The 20,401-nt window shown below is 43.3% G+C and overlaps 1 protein-coding gene across 4 annotated transcripts in view; it reads right to left on the bottom strand.

Annotated features, from left to right (window-relative positions):
* CAPZB (capping actin protein of muscle Z-line subunit beta) overlaps positions 1-20,401 on the bottom strand; it is a 67,285-nt gene that overhangs the window by 12,888 nt on the left and 33,996 nt on the right. For all 4 annotated transcript variants that reach the window (XM_027693115.1, XM_027693116.1, XM_027693117.1 and 1 more), the window contains exons 3-5: positions 19,013-19,134; positions 13,618-13,731; positions 380-521 (exon numbers count right to left, since the gene is read on the bottom strand). In XM_027693115.1, coding sequence (XP_027548916.1) covers positions 380-521; positions 13,618-13,731; positions 19,013-19,134 — 378 coding nt within the window. The remainder of the gene's footprint in view (positions 1-379; positions 522-13,617; positions 13,732-19,012; positions 19,135-20,401) is intronic.

The following is a 20,401-nucleotide window of genomic DNA, read 5'->3' as shown; positions in this document are numbered from 1 at the left end:
AAGCGTGCACATTCCTCTAATTTTCTCTAATTTTCCAAAGCACATCTAGTTAGAGCAATTTACCCTCCTATTACCTTGTTTTTATTACCTAATTAGTGATATTTATCTGTAGACCTTTATGTTAAAAAAAAAATAAATCTCAGGATCACATGCACAGAAAGTAACATACTTTCAATTCTTCTGGGATTCTTTTTGATTACAGCCCTGACTTATCTCCATCCAAATTGCTTCAAGGCATTTTCAAAAATTAACAGGGGAAAGGAGTTTACAGCCCTGACACAATATTGCATTGTTCAATGAACACCTGTGCTCCTTAATTGTCTGGAATTAACTGGGTTTTGTTTTCACTTGGGTGTATCAGCTGCCCCAGAGGCTGTACCTGAACCTCCACCACGTGGATAGAATCCCAGCATCCCTTAATCTTCTTTGATCCATCTCCAGCTTTCTTAATGAGGATCACCCCGGCAAAACCATGATCCAGATCCCAGAGGTAGACAGAGGAGACTCCACCTTCAAAATACCTGCAGGATGAAATCCAAGAGGAATGTTAAAAGCAAGCAGGGCCCAAGCCAGAGTCAGGTAGCAATAATAATCTTAAATAAATAGAATTTCTATATCCTAACAAAGATTATTTTTTCTTGTAAGACTGCACAGTCTCACCAGTTACACACCCAGAAACACAGCAGTTCCAATCATTTTATAATGCAGAGACTTTAATTACAAAAAGCCCTGTACATTTCTCTAAAGGAGAATAAAAGCCTGGTGAGAAGCAGAGCTGGTTACAGATTGCTACAGGACCCAAGCAAACAATTCCTCTGATTCCAATTAACTACAACAGCTGGTAAAAGCACGAGCTACGAAGTGGGCTGAGTAAGGCTTTATTTTACAGTTTGGTCTTTTTTCCCCCCCTTTTCTCTTGCTATTGGCAAAGTTTGGAAGTTCTTTACAACAAAGTTCACTAATTAAGACAAAAGGGAGCAAGTGAATAGCTTTATGTTGCTGCCTCAAAAGTTTGTGTGAAGCTGATTTATTGATTGACTGTAAAGCGAGCTGAACTGAAACCAAGGATCTCAGAAATGAAGGGATGTGTTGAGGTTTTATTATTACAGCTTCACCTACAGGGTACAATAAGCCAGACTACCTAAATCTCAGGTTTCTGGGACTAAAAGTACACCCAGAAAACTAACAAAGCAATGCCACCTGCAGAGCCCCACTCCCTCTGGATGATACCAGTGCTGGGCTCCTCCTGTGCCAGGTGGAAAATGCACCTTAAAACAATGGTAATCAACCCAACACTGTTGGAAGAAAGAAGCAAAAGGGGCAATTTTGGCTTCTAGAAAACTGGAATTGTAACCCACAGCATTTTACTGTTTCCATTCTCAAGTTACCAAACAGCCCTAAGGAGGATCAAGGAAAAGGGAATGCTCCTCCATGCCCCACAACTCTCAGAACTCACAGGACGACCACGTGAAAGGAGGAGAGGCGACTTCAGCTGATCATCAATGACACAATTTTGGTAGTCAGACTTTTTCACTGTCTGGAGGAGAGCAACGGCTCAGCATCCAAAGGCATGAGGAGCTGCCAGGATTGACAGTTCCCAGCAGCTGAGAGAGAGTCAGGCACATTAAACTGGTCTATGCTGCTGCCTCTGGTTGTCACACTGACCTGCAAGTGACCACGTTCCTCCTCTTCTGCAAGAAAGGAAAGTATCCTTCATGGCCAACATGGAAAACTCAGTGAATCAATCTTCCCACCTTTGTGCTCCCTTCCTTTCTAAATAAGAGCCTACCAGTTATGAATGACATTTAAAATTCAATTTACTGTGCATTTTGGACTTCTCATATTACTTTGAAGTACTGTGGATCCAAGGACACTAATCCATCCTTCCCACAAGTCAGGAGAAAAGATATTGGGAAGTAAATGCAAATAACACAGGTAACTTTAAGCACATTCTCTGCACCCACAGACCACTCCACTATGTTGTTTCAAGAAGGCATAGTCACCAAAGAGCCTCAATTCCCTTTAATTCCAGGCATCCAAGTTTATACCAAAACCAATGTTGACCTCAGGAAGGAGAAATAACTTCATATCAACTCACCACAGCCTTTTATTTTTAATGGGTGACTCTGCTGGGCAGTTCAGTGCCCAACATGCACCCACCATCCTATGACATTTGTGAAGCCACTGATAACACACTACTGGGAAAGGAAAGCCCTTTGCTCCACAGCCATGCCAGGGCCAGACTTCCAAAGGCAACTTAAACCTACCACACCAACAAACACCCCTTTTATATCCCCGGGGAATTCACAAGTGGATTTTGGTTAATGCAGTTAATGGGAATTCCAGCCTTGCAGCAAACCTCAGTTCCAGTCTCAGTGACCCTTCTTTTGGCAGCGGGAACCAAAGGCCAGAGAACAGCAGTTACTGTCCACTTTTAGACCAAGACTGCTTGAAAATATATACATATATGTATATTCTTTTTCATATATAAAGTGAATTCACTCAAAATGAACTGGCACCCCTTAGGACATTACAGTGTGTACAGACAGTTCCCCCATTACCCACTTTACGACCTTCCTATGAGCATGAAACATTAATTAAGAGAGAGACCAAAACAAGGTTTTGGGAAATTTATTCTTACCTACTGTACTTTGATCCTAATGACATGAAACAGGAAAAAAATCATTTTTTATGTGGTTCACCTTTATGAGATTTTACATAAAGGCTTTTGTGGGTATTTTAAGAATGTGCTAAAATGTTGTCTGAAACCACATAAAACCATGTGAAGAACCTCCCGCCAGAACTAACAGCTCACACATGGTAACGCTTTAACTCGCCTTTGTATATTTAATGAATCAAATATAGTATTAATATTGTTTTAAATACCAACATGCTATTTCAATAAAGCTGCTTTGCCATAGCCAGATCCAGTATCTGGAGACTGGAACAACAATGCCTGTGATTGAACCCGTATGGATCCAAGGCACGCCGGGATATACGTTATCCAAAGCCTCCTCTGTGCTTCAGCGCTACAGAATCACTCCCAAAACTCACTCCTCCTTCACAGGGAGAAAATATATATCCTTGACCACTCCATTAGATTTCACCTTTCCTCACACAGCACTAAAGTGGGATTTCCAAACCCAGGACAGTCATGATTGGAGAGGGGGACATTCCCTGAAACCTGTTTTCTTAAAAAAAAAAAAAAAAAAAAAAGACTTGCCACAGGTTAATTGGCTGTTCCATAATAGAAAACAGGATGACAGACAGATTAGGAGGAATTTAAATCCACATTCATGAACTTGGATTCGCTGCAGGAAGGCTGGACTAACTCCAAGAAACCCCTTCACCACGGACTAATACGCAGCACTTATCCAAGCAGGAGAGGTACCAGCTTGGAAAAGGAAGGCATAAACTGGGATCTTCTCTGTTATAGAAGCAGATGGGCAAAGCAGAGCACAGGCCACATGGAGGAGTTGCAGCCAAACACTTGGAAAGCACTACAAAGGTACTGGACTGAACATCTCTTTCCTTGATGGCCTGTTCTGGATGTCCCTGCTCATGGAGCATTATCCTCCTGCACAACAGCAGCTGGGGAAGGCAACCTGTCTTTTTTGGAAGCTCAAAGCACTGAATTGTTAAGGCTGGAAAAGACCTTTAAGATCATCAAAAGTCCAACCATCAACCCAGCCTCACCACCATGTCTACCACTAACCCATGTCCCCCAGTGTCACATCCACATGTTTTTTGAACACTTCCAGGCACTTCCCTGGGCAGCCCACTCCAATGCTTTACAACCCTTTCCATGACATTTTTTTTCCTAATATCCAATCTGTACCTCCCCCGGCACAACTTGAGGCCACCTCCTTGCTGGCTGGGAGCAGAGACGGACCTCCCACCTCATTACAACCGGCCCCTCCCAAAGCATCCAAGGAATCAGAAAATGCTTTGGGGATGTATAAGAGGCCTGAAGTAGCAGGAATTCATATGGAGGTACCTCAGAAACATCCCCAAGGGATAAACAACTCTCAAAGGACAGCAATTCAAGGCAAAGCAATCACTCCCCTTCTGCCCAAGAACACCAATCAACCAAGGATATTTCAATCAGCATCAATCTGGGTTTGCCTAAAGATAAAAGTTTGTTATAAAACAATGAAAAACATTGTTTCATGGTTGCCATATCCCTTAATTATAAGCAAAACACTGATATATCACAGTTGGGTTGGGTTGGAAGGACCTTAAAAGATCATCTAGACCAAATGGCATCCCTGTCCTCTCTGAGGGCAGCCAGTGTTCTTCCATCTCTGGGAAAATACCTTTTTTATAAAGTTGCCCAGGAAGGTGACTAAAAGCTCTAAGGCCCAACATAATAATTCAATCTCTTTGCAGAATTCAGAACAGCCGTTCTCTCAGAATCAATTACAGTTTTAATGTCATGATCAAACACTGAAGTTTTATATCGGTTACTCATCAACCACAGAACTCCTGGAAAAAGCTGTTTTATACAAAAAATGTCACACTTAAGACTGACCTACTTAACAAACGCAAGAATAAAAGAAAATCTTTAAGCTAAGAGTGATCCAAAGCTTTATGAAGTGTTTGAAGTTGAAGTGGGTGGAGACACAGGATGGAAACTTGTCTGAGGAACCCGAGTTTTATCCATGAAATAGAGGCTGTGGCCAGAACAAAGCTGTCACTTCAACAGGGATGTGATAGGGGAGGAAATCCCCCAGCCTCCAGCACAGACCTCAAGAAAGAAGGACAGATTAATCACTTTGTTTTACTGCTGAAGGACAGATCAGAAGAAGCCCTGTGACTTTGCCGATCCCACTCTGCTCCTCCCAAGCCTCGCAAACGGATCCCGGACCCTGGATGGAGAAAATGAGTTTCCACCACCCAGCAATAAAACCAAGCTCTGACTTTCAATTACACTTCAGAACCAAATCACTCATCTAGAAAAACATTTGTGTTTTTTCCAGTAAGTAGCTGAGTGCCAGAGACAAAAAGTCTGTGGCTTCTGGCTCTCGCAAACCCCTGATGCCAAAGTACCAACACCTGGAACCTCAGCCTGGCTCGGCAAACCTTCCAAAGGATTCCATAGGGTTTCAAACTGGCTTGTTTAAAGCAGAAAAATATATTTTCTTTATTCCCTAAAGGTCACATAGTTATTTCTTCCAGCTACAGAAGTTCAGCATAGAAAGGGAAATGTCTCCAGCTACTCAGATCAACAGACTTCCAAGAAAACTGGCATTTAAAAATCCTACGCCAAAGGAAAATATTGAGCATTCAGCTACACTTTTTTTACAAGAGTGACAATAACTAAAGTCATATTCATGAGAAGCTGGTGTCTAACAGCAACCCAAAACATTCCCTAAACCATGAGGTGAGGCAGTAAACATTCCAACTATTATGGAAAACAGGTGATTGGAATGGCAAGTGACTTGGCACAACTCTCACAGAGTCCTTCCCCTGTATCTGCACCTTGTCATTTTAAACCAGCATAGGAATCACAACAGAAATATGAAGGAAGCGGCAAATTTTAGCAACTCACCTTCCACCAAACCCAAAACACAAACTGTTCAACAAATCCCCTGCATCTCATGCCTCAAGTGAGGGGGAAACAAATTCTTCAGGACATCAAGAGTTGTCCCTAAATAATTTTGTTGCCTGTATCCTCCATCCAGCTCTTGAGGAGCCTTTTCACAAGCCTGTTCTCTAATAAGAGGTTGGTACTAGGAACAAACCAGGATGTAACACTTCTCCCACTGCTGTGAGTCCAGATGATTTACAGTTCCTCTCTCCTCCTTCTCTGGTCCCAGGAGCACAATTGGATAACACCCACAGACCTAAAATGCAGAAGGTAAAATGTCTGTGTACACAGACCAGGGGTTTTGCACCCCAATTGATGAACACAGCCCAAATTATGCTTGGGGGCTCTGCACAGGTATTTTACAGGAATTCTTTCCAGCATACACAGGTGCAAAAATCCCTGGAGCAAACATACCAATCCAGTTAGGTATGTGTAACTTCAATGCCAGTTGTACTTAAAAGCAACATCTGGACCACGGTGGGATGACTCAAACCGTGCAGCAGAGTTGTGAAGTGCAGGAACTCTGCAAGGAAGGAAAACAGTATCCAAACAATGGGATCCTGAAGGCTAAAAATCTACCAGAACCTCCCATTTTGTGTTTTCTAGCACCTTTCGTTATTTAATGAAAACCATGTACTGCTCACATTTTCCTTCCCATCCAATTGCTCTTGGCAGATGGAAACTAAGGACCTGGAAAGAGCTCCATTAGCCACCTAATAAGAGAGACAATGGGTCACTCCATAACGTATCCAAGGAAGTAACTGGTTCATTAATCACTAGGAAGCTCCAAACTGCTTCCAAATCCTTCCCTCTGCATGTCCTTGGGCTGGCACAGACAGCCCAGAGCTTCACCCACCCACAGTCTGCCACATTCCAGACTCTGCCAGCTGGAATTCAAACGTACAGGAGGGGAGAAGACAGGAGGAATCTTCTATGTCCAGGTTTAAGTTTGGTAAAGTCTGTGCAGGCTGCAGATTTCATGTCCCATCATTTCTTCTAACAGGCTTATATCAGATATGCCAACAACAAGGCTGTTACTTAAGTTACTCTGTCTTCAATTTTCATCATCAAAACACCACACATTTGTGAGAGCCTGAGGTGAATTCCTGTACATACAATATAATGCATTACTAGAGACAACCAGTTCAAAAATTCCAGATCACAATAAACTGACATTCTAAAATTTAGCCTCGTTTTTGAAGTAAGTAATTTCTTGCTAGGGATTTAAAGCCTTCAGAGAGTGGTATTTGAGGATAGTGCTGCATCATCAGTGCTGACCTCCTAATCCAAGTTTTCCCTCTCCAGTGTTCAGATTTTATGTAATCACACAGAACCGTGGGAACCCAAGGGACAAACTCCTTCTCCACCCAGTACCTCCGATTCAGAAGATAAGAATGCAGTGTGTACAGAGCTGCTCCAAAATGAAGCACCCAAAGGAAAAAAATCAGATGAAAAGCAACTACTTCAGTTTTCCAGCATGACAGAATCAGATGAAAAGCAACTAATTCAGTTTTCCAGCATGATAGTACACTCAGCGTTTTCCTCTCTTTTAACTTGGCTCTAAGCTATGTAATATACATCAACAACTTCACTATTAATTCTGGTTTGAGTGCTGAGCTGCCCATGGGTGTTGAGGAGGGGATCCCAACACTGGTCTGTTTACTCTCACATCTAAATAATTTCCTTGGGAAAACATCCTGGCTGTAATTTTAAAAGCACACAGACATGAAAGCAGTGAAGGTCTTGGTGGTTTAGATCTGTTTGAGGAGACTTCATCTTGTCCTTATCAGCCTGACCCTGAGGCAAGAATCTCCCACATGACATAATCCTGATGTCACACCCTATTGTGCAAAGCCCCAGCCAGCAGGGAGATGGAAAGGCAGGTTTCCTTAGTGCTGGGATGCACAACAAATGCATCTGGATTCAATCTGCAGGGCCCTTGCTGTGAAAGCCCCAGGAACTCCCACGGCCAGGAGAAAGCAGCACAAAGGGTTGGACCAGTAATGAGGAACAGGGAGTTAATGGCAATAAAGGCACTTCAAAGCTTTCCATGGGTTTCTAGTTCAGGCAAACTGGGTTTACATCTAAACACAGGCACAAGGCCTATATAAAGAGCTCACAACTGCCTCAACACTTGGTGAGCTCCAAGCCCCGTCCAGCCTGGCCTTGGACACTTCCAGGGATGGGGCTGCCACAGTTTCTCTGGGCACCCTGTGCCAGTGCAGGCTGTGCTGAAACCAACCCACACCTCTTACACCTAGTGCTCTGCTTTACGTGGTGGAATCAGTGCTGTTCCATGCACAAAAAAAATTAAATTTGGTCAAACAGATAAATACAGCAATTGCTATGACCCTTGAGAGAAGTGCAGAGTATTTTCTGAATTGGCATGAACTCCACTCAGAGGATCTCATGGTCTGTCAGACCAGGAAAGGGGATGTACAAAGGCAGGGAAGGAGAAATTAGATGACACTGGAGCAGCACTCTGAAACAGTTAAAGCCCAAGGCCATCACTAATTGAGATTTCCACCTTTTATGGAAATTAGACAAGTGGATAAAGGCAAGTGTCAGAGGTGGTTCAAGCACACAATCCAAAATAAAGTAAGAAAAAAGGTGAAAACAGCTAAAAAGGGAAAGCCATCCAGCAGTTTACAGGGCATCTGAACATACTTCATATAGATGGTGGCACAGGGTTCAGTGGCAGTGAGTCAGAGTCGAAATGAGACATCCCTGAAGCTCAGCAAAGCAAGACTGTTTCATGAGATTAAACACAATAGTTAAAAATAAAAATTAAAGTCAGCCCTGAGCACTCTAAAAATGAAAAGGCAACTCATCTGTCACTGGGACTTCATGGCAGTACAAGCTCTCTAGCAAAAGGCTCCTCAATCCACATATTCCTGAGGCACCATACAGGGAGTTCCTGCAGCCTCTCCCTCTCCAGCTGAACAGAGGACAGTGATGGGTGCTCAGTTTAGGTTCTATTCACTCTGCAAATAACACTGCAGATGCTTGGCTGGCAGGGGTGCACCATCCAAAATCAGTGTGATTAACTGTTCTGGCCCAGATTCCAATCAAAATTCAATAATAAAAGGATTACACACAACAAAAACACTTCAGAGGTCAATCCTCTCCCAGATCTCCTTTTGCTCCTACCAAATTCCTAGTCCAGAGCTCTAATACAACAAACTGAAAATGGATCAACATCAAAACACAGACAGAAGCAGAAGTTCAAAAGGTTTCATTGCTTACTCTGTTGAGGGAACTAAAAACTTAATGAATACAAACATTTTCAGGAGCAGAACGATTAAGATGAGTGTTTTATCTTTTTTTTATAGTTGTTAAAAATCAAAAGCACCAATAAATCCCATTTAAGCCAAGAAAAAAAAGGAGGAATAGCTTTCTAAATACATGTCAGCTCACTAAACCAGTCCAAAGTTGCCAAAACTCATCCTGTTTGTAGACAGAGCAGCAGCATCCTTCCCCAGGGAGGTCTATTTAATCACTACAGAAATTATTTCTTCCAGACAACAAAGAGCCATTAGATTACTTAATTAAAGCCCTGATTATCTTCAACCCAAAGCAAGGGAAGACAGAATCTAAAATAGAAGAGATTTAACCAGATGCCCTGGTCCTCATTACGCTTTGATTTCAATCAAGCGCACACACGTCAAGAAAAGGGCAATAAATTACTACCATGTGTTGGAAGAAATTATGTTCACAATACTGGAAGTGGAAAGCCAAGGCTCTAACTGAGTGGTGTAAGATATTAGACTTCCATCTGGGAATAATAACCTACTGAATAAAAACATACCAGGGCATTAGTTGCAGGCTGTGTCTGAGTCAAACCTGGCAGCAGGAGATCCAAACGGAACAGTTGCTTTTTGGGAAAGTGACATGGATTTTGGTAAAACAGATAACCCAGAAATATGCTTGTTGTTTAACACAGAGAACAGAGAGGGAATTAAAACCTGGGATAATCCCTCTTTAACCCCAAGAGATGTGGATATGACTCCAGGAAGAAAAGGTGGGAAACTCCAGAGATACTCGAAGGTAGTTTGCATTAAAGCAGACACTTAAGAATAACTCAGCACTGGTTAAGAGGCACTGAAGGTTCAGCAAAATCATTCCTCTCGAGTTTTCATGATTTTAAAGAATTCCATGCAATATTACAAGACTTCTCCAAACTTGTTTTCACACTACAGTCCCTCAGTGCACTGGCCACTAAGCTCTTGGGGACAAAACTCAATTTTAGGGTCCCCCATAAGCAAATCCAAATGGATAGTTTTACACAAATAGTTAGCAAATCCGTAACAAGCTGTTTCCCTCAAAACACCCACGGCAGCAGGTGCCAACCCCTTGGGAAATGGCAAATACAATGCAATGACTCACTGAACAGAGGTGGAGACTTTCCACACCTGATTAAAGGAGAAATCTGAAGAGGAATAGTGTGGGGGCCAAACAGGACTGACTCAAGGGAAATCTGAAGTGATCTGAAGTGTTGGGAGAGGCCCAAGACAAATTCTGTGAGATATCAGCACTTTTCTGTGTTTATCTGTGCTTTTCTGTGCTTAAAACGGGAGATAATCCAGAGGAGGTTTGGACCACATGTAGAAAGTAGAGTGGGAAGAGCAGATAATCTCAGAAGTACTTATTTATCCACAGAAAGGCAACGTCTTCCTCTTCCATTCCCTGCTGGAATGACCAGCATAAGATGTATTTTAAAGCTGAGAAGTGAAGTGAGCCCCATGCAGAGCACCCTCTGAGAGCACCTCTCCTGTGAGGAAAGGCTGAGAGAAATGGGGGTGTTCAGCCTGGAGAAGCTTTGGGGTGACCAAACTGTCGTACCTGAAGGAGCTATAAGAAAGATGGAGAGAGACATTTACAAGGGCCTGGAGCAACAGGACAAGGGGGAACAGGTTTAAACTGCCAGGGTTAGATGGGATATTGGGAAGGAATTCTTACCTCTGAGGGAAGGTGGGGAGACCCTGGCACAGGGTGCCCAGAGAAGCTGTGGCTGCCCCATCCCTGGAAGTGTCCAAGGCCAGGTTGGATGGGGCTTGGAGCAACCCGGGATAGTGGAAGGTGTCCCTGCCCGTGGCACGGGGTAGGACTTGATGAGCTTTAAGGTCCCTTCCAATCCAAACCATTCCATGATTCCATTAAGTGCATGCAGGGATGAAGAACTATGATGTCTTTCTGTGCTGGGCAAGCAAAAGGTCCAACATTCAGCTCAGCAAAGCAGGACACAAAGCTTTGAAAAACCCAGCAAAAACTTTCATTACAGGAATAAAATGGCTTAAGAGCCTGGGATATGTGGGCACACTGGGGCCTGGTGTTCTCTGTGAATGATGTGATTATTTTTGTATTCACTGTTACCTCTCTCCCATAAAACACAACCGTGCTTAGAGAGGCAACTCAGAAACATTCTCTGCCCCATAGAGGGCCAGAACAGTCTCTTAAGGGACTGCTGGTCATGTGTCACATTGGAGGCTTCTCCTTCAGCATAATGTTCATCCTCTTAATCTGCAGCCGCTGCACTTAAAACTCGTATTTTTTAAGAAAGAGTTTGTGATGTGGAGTATCAATTACCTTATTGGCACCTACGAATGGTCTGTTTGGACAGACAACTCCATCAGAGTGAAGAGAAACAACCAGTCTCTGCAGGTCAACTCAATATTTAGTTTTTCTGCATCCAGCCTACAGTATGATCACCGTGTTCCTGGAAGGTGAACCTGGAAGAAACCTCCCCATCTACCAGAAACCAAAATTTTCACAAAAGATACAGTCCCATGGGCTGCCAGCAGACTACTTAGTTCTTTGATTAACACAACAACACTTTCCAATGAGCCTGAAGTGCTTCACAATGCTGGAAAAGCTCTGTTGTCACTGGCTCTGGAATCTCTGTCATGGAGCTGATGCTTTGTGCCCTCCCTTCCCAGCACCACAAGCTGCCAGACCAGCAGGGCAGTGACACCTTTGATCAACATCACTTGGCTCAAATCCACTCGTGGCTTTCCAGTGCCTTCCCAGGATTAGTTTCCAGACTCTGGGAATTACATCACTGCCATTGCCATCTTATCCTCACTACAACCCTCCCCACACTCCAGACTCCCATGTGGCTCCAGCAGCTGCTGTGTGAGGAATTGTTGCAGTCCTTCCCAACCTGACGTGTTGGCAAGAGCAGCACTGAGAGAAGCTGGCACTTGTTACCCCCCTGAATTTCCCCCCCTCTGATCTCCAAGTAAAAATTAAGCTTCTGCTGTCAAAACACAAAAATCCAATTGTGTTATTAAGGGAACTGCAGAGCCCAACTGCAAGAGCAAAAGCCTGTTTCTCTCCACATCTCTGTTGATGGTAAAGTACAAATCATTACTTAACTTCTAGACACTGAGGTTAAGTTTCCTTAACTTTGCAAATCCTTTCCCAAAACGCTAAATTTTTACAGTGCTCTGCAAAACCTAAGCCACCCTTGTTCCCTTTTTCTCACCCATTTTTGAGATCATAAGTGGCATCAAAATGTTCTGTACTGACTGTGCTTATCTAGCCCAGTGTTGCCTCTGCCCTTCCTGGCTGCTGACACCAAATGAATCCTTCCCAGACCCCTCCCTGTCCTGCCTATAAAAGTTGCACTGACAAACTGAAAGATGAATTTGGTACAATCTCACCTTTTTTTCCCCCACACAATATATTAAGATTACTGCTGTACCCCAAGCTGAGCAGGGGTCAGCAGATTCCCCTCAGAGTAACCTGCCCCCGGCTTTCCTTCCAGCAAATTAAAGCTGTTTAAAGAAGTTATTGTATGCAGTCCTGACTTTACAGTCATCTGAGCAGAGAGGGATTTAAACAGACAACCTTGGTTCCATACACCACCTTATTTTCATCTTAGGGTATTAAAAAACTTATTGGTCCTGGTCTGTTCTGCATCTAGGGAATAACTGCAAACTTGGCTTTGCTGAATAGGCATAATTCCTTTCTTCCAGTCAGTTCAGATAGTAATAACAACTGTTACTTACAGGAGAAGTTGAACGGCTATGAAAATAATGCATGGAAAGAAGTAAAAATTTGATATCTGTAACACAAGTACGACGATTACACATTTGGACAGGCTACACTTACATCAAGCCACAAAATCGAGCAAGAAAAGTTCCTTTAAATGTGCTTTTGTCAGCACTGTAACATGATGAACTACATCTAAGGATGTGTTTTATCTCCAGTTTCAGGCAACATGAAGCAGCAATGAAGGTTGTTCACCTTGTTCATGGTTGTTAGACATCTCCAGTAAGAAAGTATCTCAGTATTGGATAAACTTACTAGTTCATTTTGCTTTTCAACACTCCCTTGCTGTTTAGATTTAGCATTACTATGTCCATCTCAGCACTGCTTAGAAGACCATAGTCTCCAAACACAACAGCTAAACCTGATCACATCTCAAGACCTTGGATTAACTGCAGTGCAAGACCAGTACAATCCTAATTTTTAGAAAAACTGTTCACCTGAGAAGTCCCCCAGACAGTTTCCTATTGCTGCTTTAAAAAAGCCACTGCCTAATCTACATTTATCTTACATATGCTCTATTAATTCCTTTGCTTTACATCTCTTTAACAAGACAGGGCCTAAACTAAACATCCTGCAGCAGAAGCACATTAAGCCCTGTCCAACTGCTGCATTTCAGTGTTCATTTCACTGGAAGATATGAGAATTGCTGCTGAATATGTGGATTTTTTGAGAGTACAGCCTTGAGGGAATGGAAAATACAGATGGTTCAAGACTGAACTTAAAGATCAAAGAAAACACAGGTCACTCCAGGACAAAGATATCGTCAATTTGTTAGAGGGGGGGAGGGAGGCAGGGAAGCAACTCAGCATCTGCCTTTAGTATGAGCTGACAGATTTGATCATGTTTGGGATCACTAAATCAGCAGATCAGCACTGCCTCCCCTCCTTCTACACCCTGGGGTAGGGACCACATGTCAGACCCCATCCGCTGAGGGAAACAAAGAAAGAGGGCTCTGGAGGGTAGAACTGACATACAAGTCTCTGTACTGGTCAAAGGCATTGTTGGCTTCCACCTCCAGCTTGCGCAGGCGAGCCGATGGCATGGCACCGTCCTCCAGGGGAGGGTCGTATTTGTTGCTCCATGGAGACCTGCCAAGGAGACAAGAAAAACACAGTCAGACAATGAGACAAACTTTGGTCACAGCTCCAAACCTGCCAGAGTTCAAGAAATGCTTGGACAACGCTCTTGGGGACATGGTGGGATGGCTGGGGTGTCCTGTGCAGGGCCAGGAGTTGGACTCGATGGTTCTTGTGGGTCCCTTCCAGCTCAGGATATTCTGTGGCTCTGAGAGGTTTAATATTGGTGGGTCTGACCACAGATTAACTTCCAAAAAAACCCAGAAAGTGCCCAGAGCAGTCTACCTGTTAAGAATTGCACCGTCAACAGCCAGTTGGACTCGATGATCCTTGTGGGTCCCTTCCAACTCCACATATTCTGTGATTTCAAACACTGGCAAAAAGGGGACATTGACCCCCAAAACTCAGCTGTTCCACATCAAATATATGAAATTATTTTCATGCAAATTTAACGTTTAATAATAAAATTATTATTTAATAATATTGATGTTTTAATAATAAAAATAAGTTTATTTGAGATCTGACACTACTTGAGCCAAACACTGCTCTCTACAATTAAGGCCCAAATTCTTCTCCACTATTTTGCTTTGAAATAAACTCTACCTTCAGCATAACATTAGGAAACCCTTTGAACAGTCTGAAGGATTTAACAGGGTTTGTAAAGCTGCAGGTTTTACTGTGATTTCTGCAGGAGTGGAAGAGATTTTTCATGCTCTTAATGAAAGATTTGGTATTAAAAGATTAATGGAACCCTTTGCCCATCTGTTTGAGGCTTTTATAATTCCCATTTCCCCTTGGAATAACCACCTACATATATCACTGCTGGTTTAAAGGAACGTACCTCTACCCTGTACCTCCTCACTTTTCCAAACGCCCCAGACAGGTCTTAATGCTGACCCCATGGAAGGGTTTTCCCTCAGGAACCATTTGCTACTCATTTCTCAGGAAGGCAGTGAGTTCTGACACGTGTTTGATGTAAAGCACAAAGACCAGGCTCGGCTTTGCTCCCTTCACTCCTCCTGACCACATCTGGTTCCAAAGGTGAGACCCCAGGAAAAGCTAAATCATGGTGTCACGTCCACCCAGAGTGATGTTTTCAGGTTGTGGTTCTCACCTCAAATACTCTGTCCAGTTCTGAACCCCTCAGTTCAGGAATGACATTGAGGGGCTGGAGCATGTCCAGGGAAGGGAACGGAGCTGGGAAGGGGTTGGAGCAGCAGGAGCAGCTGAGGGAGCTGGGGGGGCTCAGCCTGGAGAAAAGGAGGCTCAGGGGGGACCTTCTGGCTCTGCAACCCCCTGACAGGAGGGGGGAGCCGGGGGGGGTCGGGCTCTGCTCCCAGGGAACAAGGGACAGGAGGAGAGGGAACGGCCTCCAGCTGTGCCAGGGGAGGCTCAGGTTGGACAGCAGGAGGAATCTCTCCATGGAAAGGAGATTGGAAGGGGCTGCCCAGGGAGGTGGTGGAGTCCCCACCCCTGGAGGTGTCCAAGGAAGGCCTGGCCTCAGTGCTCTGGGGTGGGGGACAAGGTGGGGATGGGGCACAGGGGGGACTCCATGGGCCGGGAGGGATTTTCAAACCTCGACAATCCCGTGATTTTAAACAGTTGCCTAAAATGTGGTTGCATTGGAGAATAATCAACAGCTACAGCGCAGAATCAGAATGGGTGTGGTTGGAAGGGACCACAGTGGCTCACCTGGTCCCACCTCCCTGCTCTGGCGGGGTCATCCCAGAGCACATGGCACTGGATTTGTGTCCAGATGGGTCTGGAATATCTCCAGGGATATTCCCTAAACAATATTCCCCCAACGCCCTCCCTAAACAACCTGTTCCAGTGTGTGTGAAGAAGTTCTTCCTCATGTTCAGGTGGAACTTCCCAGGCATCAGTTTCTGACTATTTCCTCTTGCCCCATTGCTGGGCCCCTCTGAGTAGAGCCTGGTCCATCCTCTGTCCCCTTCCTGCAGACACTGACAGACACAGATGACATCCCCTCTCAGCCCATCTTTTCATTCTTTTACCTAAAATCTCTGAAATCTGGATGAGATTCACACAAAAATTCCCTCTGGTGCTACCTGAGGATTCCCAAATGGCTCATCTACTTCCATCAGGTGGGATCCCCAAACCAATTGGTGGGCAGAGAACTCCTGCAGGACCTTGGTGAAGACACTTTCATTGCAAACATCAGACCTCCTCCTCAGGCTTCAGAATGGGATTTAAGGGCAGTCTAGGAACAGACTCTTCTAGCCAGCACTTTGTGACATTTTCAACCCATTCCACTTGGAACCAGCAGCGACTTTACCAATAAAAAAGCTCCTGACACAACCCTGTATTTTTTATTCTTGTGGAAGAGCACTCAGAACACATTCAAACACTTAACTGGAGGCTATTTGAAGAAAGACAGATGGGCAAGCACTTAAATTTCCAAAGTCAGACCTCTAATTTCCCTAGAAGAGAAAGGTTTTTGTTTCAGCTAACAGGTTTCAGTGTTGTTGGCACCAAATTCCCCATAAGGATTCCATTTAACAGAGTGATCAAACACACTCTCAGTGGATATGTATGGACAAAGTCAGGACCCTGAAGTTTAATATTAAAAAAAATAATTAATAAAAGCTCTGCCTTCACAATGTGGATTCTGTGGCTGTTTGAGATCCTCCACAAACCTCTGTTATTCCGGTAAGATTCCAGAAGTACCTGTGAAACTTCAAGCCCCAAAAGCTGCTCCCACAGGCAGCAGTTCATAATATGAAAAAAATTAAAATTATGTATTTATAAAGATCCAAGAGAGACTCCAAAAGTCCATCTTCTAATCTGATCCATGTTCAACATGGACAAAATCAAGTCTGCCTAAATATGAGGAAAGACTAAACTGTGATGGGCCAAGCATTAAGATATTCACTTCCCACAGCAGCTTTTTTCCAATCAAATTCCCAGTCAAATTGTAAAGCCACTCAAGAAAAAACACCCTATAAAACTGGAATCCCAGTGAGAAAGTCTGACTACCCAGCCCCAACTTCCTGCTTAGCTGTCCACAGAATGGTCTGAAATCCTTGGATTAACATTAAAAGAAATGCAATTAGCAACCTGTCCAATAAGAAGAAAAGGTTTGGTTTGGAGTATGTGGGAATTGGGGATGGAACCCGTTGCAGGCAGGGAACAGGACTCTTTGGGACTTCTAATCGAGCGTGTGGTTCTGAAAAATGTTTGTGGAAATATCAAAAGCTTTTAAAAACACAGAGAATTTTGGGCTAATTGGTTAAATTAGGGTAAGAGCCACTTCCCAGTAACAACTGCAGGTTTTACGAGGTACGAAGAAGTGTCTGGACACAGGCATAGAATGGGATTAACATGCACAGGGAAGTGGGGCTGGTTTTCAAAGGCTTCTGCTGTGTGGGGAAGGAAAGAATTTGCTTCATGAAACAGAGCTGGGACCAATCAATTCCAGAAGGAAGAATCACTTCAATCCAGAATGTCTGAATCAAACAGAACAGGAATCTTTAATGCCAGCAATTAACACATGATGCCTGTTCTATAGGAACAAATGAAACAGCTTTTCTTAAACCTCATTACTTAATAAGTCCTGAAAATTTCAAAGTGATTTTAAAAACCAAATTCCTCCTGCTCCCCTGTAACTATTTAAATGCCTTCTCGGAAAGAGACGGAGCAAATTTCAGAGGCAAATATGATACTACCCTTGGAGAAAGGGTTGCCACGTGTCCTAATTAAACATGGAGGGGTTACTAGTGATTGCAGAATGTCACATTCCTGTTTAACCAGTGCCTCTGCCAGTTTCCTGTGACTCTGGTGATGGATGCTCACAACAAAAGCCTGAATAGGATCAAAGGGACTGCAAGAAACATCACAACTTCAGGGAGAAAGTATCTCTTGAAAGATCCACAAGAAATTCAGGACCTAATCCCTCCTCTGGCATCTTCCAGAGGGTCTGCAGCTGTGTGGGTACCTCTTGGCTACAGAGCAGACCCTGTAAAATCATATTTTATCTACTAATTCAGAACTGATTAAGTGCATGTAGCTGCTAAGGTAGATCTGACCAACTGAGACACAAAAGCTTAATGCTTTTAGGAGGCACCAGGCTCTTTCGTAGAAGATTCCAATAATTTTAAATGTTAAACAAGTGCCCTAAAGAACGTGACACTTCACCTTCAAGATCTGCTACTTCAAGATCTGCAATACGTCATATTTAAAACAACTCATCAGGATTTACACACAGCCACAATCCAAATGCACTGTCAAACTCTGCATCCATTATCATTCTTCTCCTCCTGTTTCTAGGACAAAATGAATCTCAGCATGTTCTCTGTGTAATCCACATCAGGTGGAACAATCACAATCACCCCCAGAAGCAGCAGTTTGGCTGAGCTGGTAACTCAGGACAGAAGATGAATGGGGGTCATATACCTCACAGCCCTTCGTTAAGGGAAAGAATAAAAGCGAATATTCACAAAGGTTTCTGGACTATAAGTTTGTGATTCTTAATTAAATATTTGGGATTATGCAACTGTCACTACAGCCACTAAGGAAAGTCAGGCAATGCAAAAAAAGGGGAGGGGATAATTAAAAAAATAAATAAAAATCATCATCCCAATGGCAAGGCAGAGGATAAAAACATTCACAGAGAGACTCTGTTCAAAGTGGCAGCCAAAACACTGAAACCTCATTGTACCATTCCATGGTACTTACCACCCCTTCTACTTCAAAACTAATTATATTGAAATTACAGACAGCTTATATTGTTCAAATACTTTCATTGGTTTTGTCTACAGTCCTCAGGATAAATCAGCTATTTTGGTAGACAGGAATTCCTTGTCTTTGCTAAAAACTTGGGCCAAGATTTTCAAACAGAACTAGTGACATCGAGTCCAAAGTCAGAGTCAATCCCTTGCAAAACATGAGTGAAAGAGCCTTTCCCAGCTGGCAAATCCACCCTGTTTTGTACAAGCAGATGATGATTTTGTTTAAACCAACTGCTTGCATCATCTCTTTTCTGTCATTATCCATTCCAAAGATTTTATAACCTTGCAATGTTTTATTTCATATCAAGGCCATCCCAGTCATTTCTGCTGAAGAATCGACTGGTTTTAATTCAGAATACAGAAAGCAAAGAGAAATACATCAGTCAGCCCTTTAACAAGGTAATAACAGCACATTTTAGGCTTTAAATCTTTAGATGACTGATTTTTTTCTGGCTGGAAATAAGAGCGAGAAGGGCCTGCAGTACCTGTACAAAGCTCTCATTTACAAAGCACCAGTCAGTGCCCTGCTTGGGGTACGAGCTCACCTGTACGAGTCCCCATCTCTGTTGTAGTCACACAGTAAATAGTCTTTTCCTACCACCTTGTCTCGTGCAATCTTCAAGGGCTGATCCACAGAGGAGAGGAGATCTTCACACAGGCTCGGGACCTGTGGGTTTGGAGAGAAACCACAGGGAGGAAAAAGAGGGAAACACGTCGAGGTTAAAAGAGACTGGCATCCCTAAGAACAGATTGTGTTATTAACAGCCCACATCTGCCCCAAAGCCAAAACTCTTTAGGTTAAGCTGCACTTAAGTTACAGCACAATCTTATGCTCCCACCTCCAGTAATTTCAGATTTAATTACCCAACCACTGGTGTGGTCCAGCTCACTTCAATATATACACGTTCCACATTCACCACGTGCCAAAGCGGCCGGGAAAGTGATTGTCCAGGACTGACGGATAAAGGTAAATATTTAAAGTGGAGTGGAAACGAGGGAGCTGCTAAAGAAACACGCCATCCACACGCTGCAGTGTGTTTTTCCCAAGTTCCCACTCTGGGTCGAGTTTACAAGAATTTCCAGGCAGGTGGCCAAACAGGACCATGCTGGGTAATAAAAATACACGTGTCCGTGTGTGTGCACATGTAAAATCCAACACATCTCCTGCACAGGTAGATTTTAACGGGTCCAGAACCCACTGGTGCCTCCCTGCACTTCATGTGGAGAAAGATAAGCTCTGCTTTTACCATGGCAGAGAAGCTGGGACATCCTGCAAAGGGATGAGACTCCATCTGCCCTGCACAGACTTCAGGGCATGGCAGGGACCATCAACAAATCATTCCTGGAGCTGTTATTATTAAACAAATAATGTACTGTGTATTTCCTGTTGGAAGAACATTCTAGATTTCACTGCAAGAGAAAGGGATTAAAGCAAAACACCCTATGATCCCACTGAGGTCCTTTCCCAACAGGATCACAGGACAACTGGTAAATTCTTGAATAAATTGGTGACAATGTGCTGATAAATTAATAATAGAAATAACAAGTGTGGAATCTCTTCTACATTTCACTCTAAATTGTAGAGATGAAAACCTGACTGAGAATATGAGGACAAAAGGCAATCAAGGGTAAGATTAATCATGAAGTGATAAAGTCACAACTCATAAGAACTGAAAAGGGGAGGGAAGAAGAAAAAAAGAAAACATAGGAAAAGCCTAGAGGAGAAAAAAAACAAATTTGAGATGCAGCAGCCCTGAAACTATTTTAATGCAATAGATGGGACATAAGAGATCAAAATGCCTGAAACAAAAATATTCCTAATCCCAAGTACAAAGCAATAAATACAGAGGATGATAATCAAAGGAAGCAGGGACACATAAACCAATGCAACTGTGAAAGACCAAAAAACCCACAAACAGCAAATGACAGAACAA

This window comes from Neopelma chrysocephalum, unplaced genomic scaffold, assembly GCF_003984885.1.
Source record: "Neopelma chrysocephalum unplaced genomic scaffold, ASM398488v2 Primary Assembly neopelma1_90, whole genome shotgun sequence".
Taxonomy (NCBI): domain Eukaryota; kingdom Metazoa; phylum Chordata; class Aves; order Passeriformes; family Pipridae; genus Neopelma; species Neopelma chrysocephalum.
This window is presented reverse-complemented; position numbering and strand designations above follow the sequence as displayed.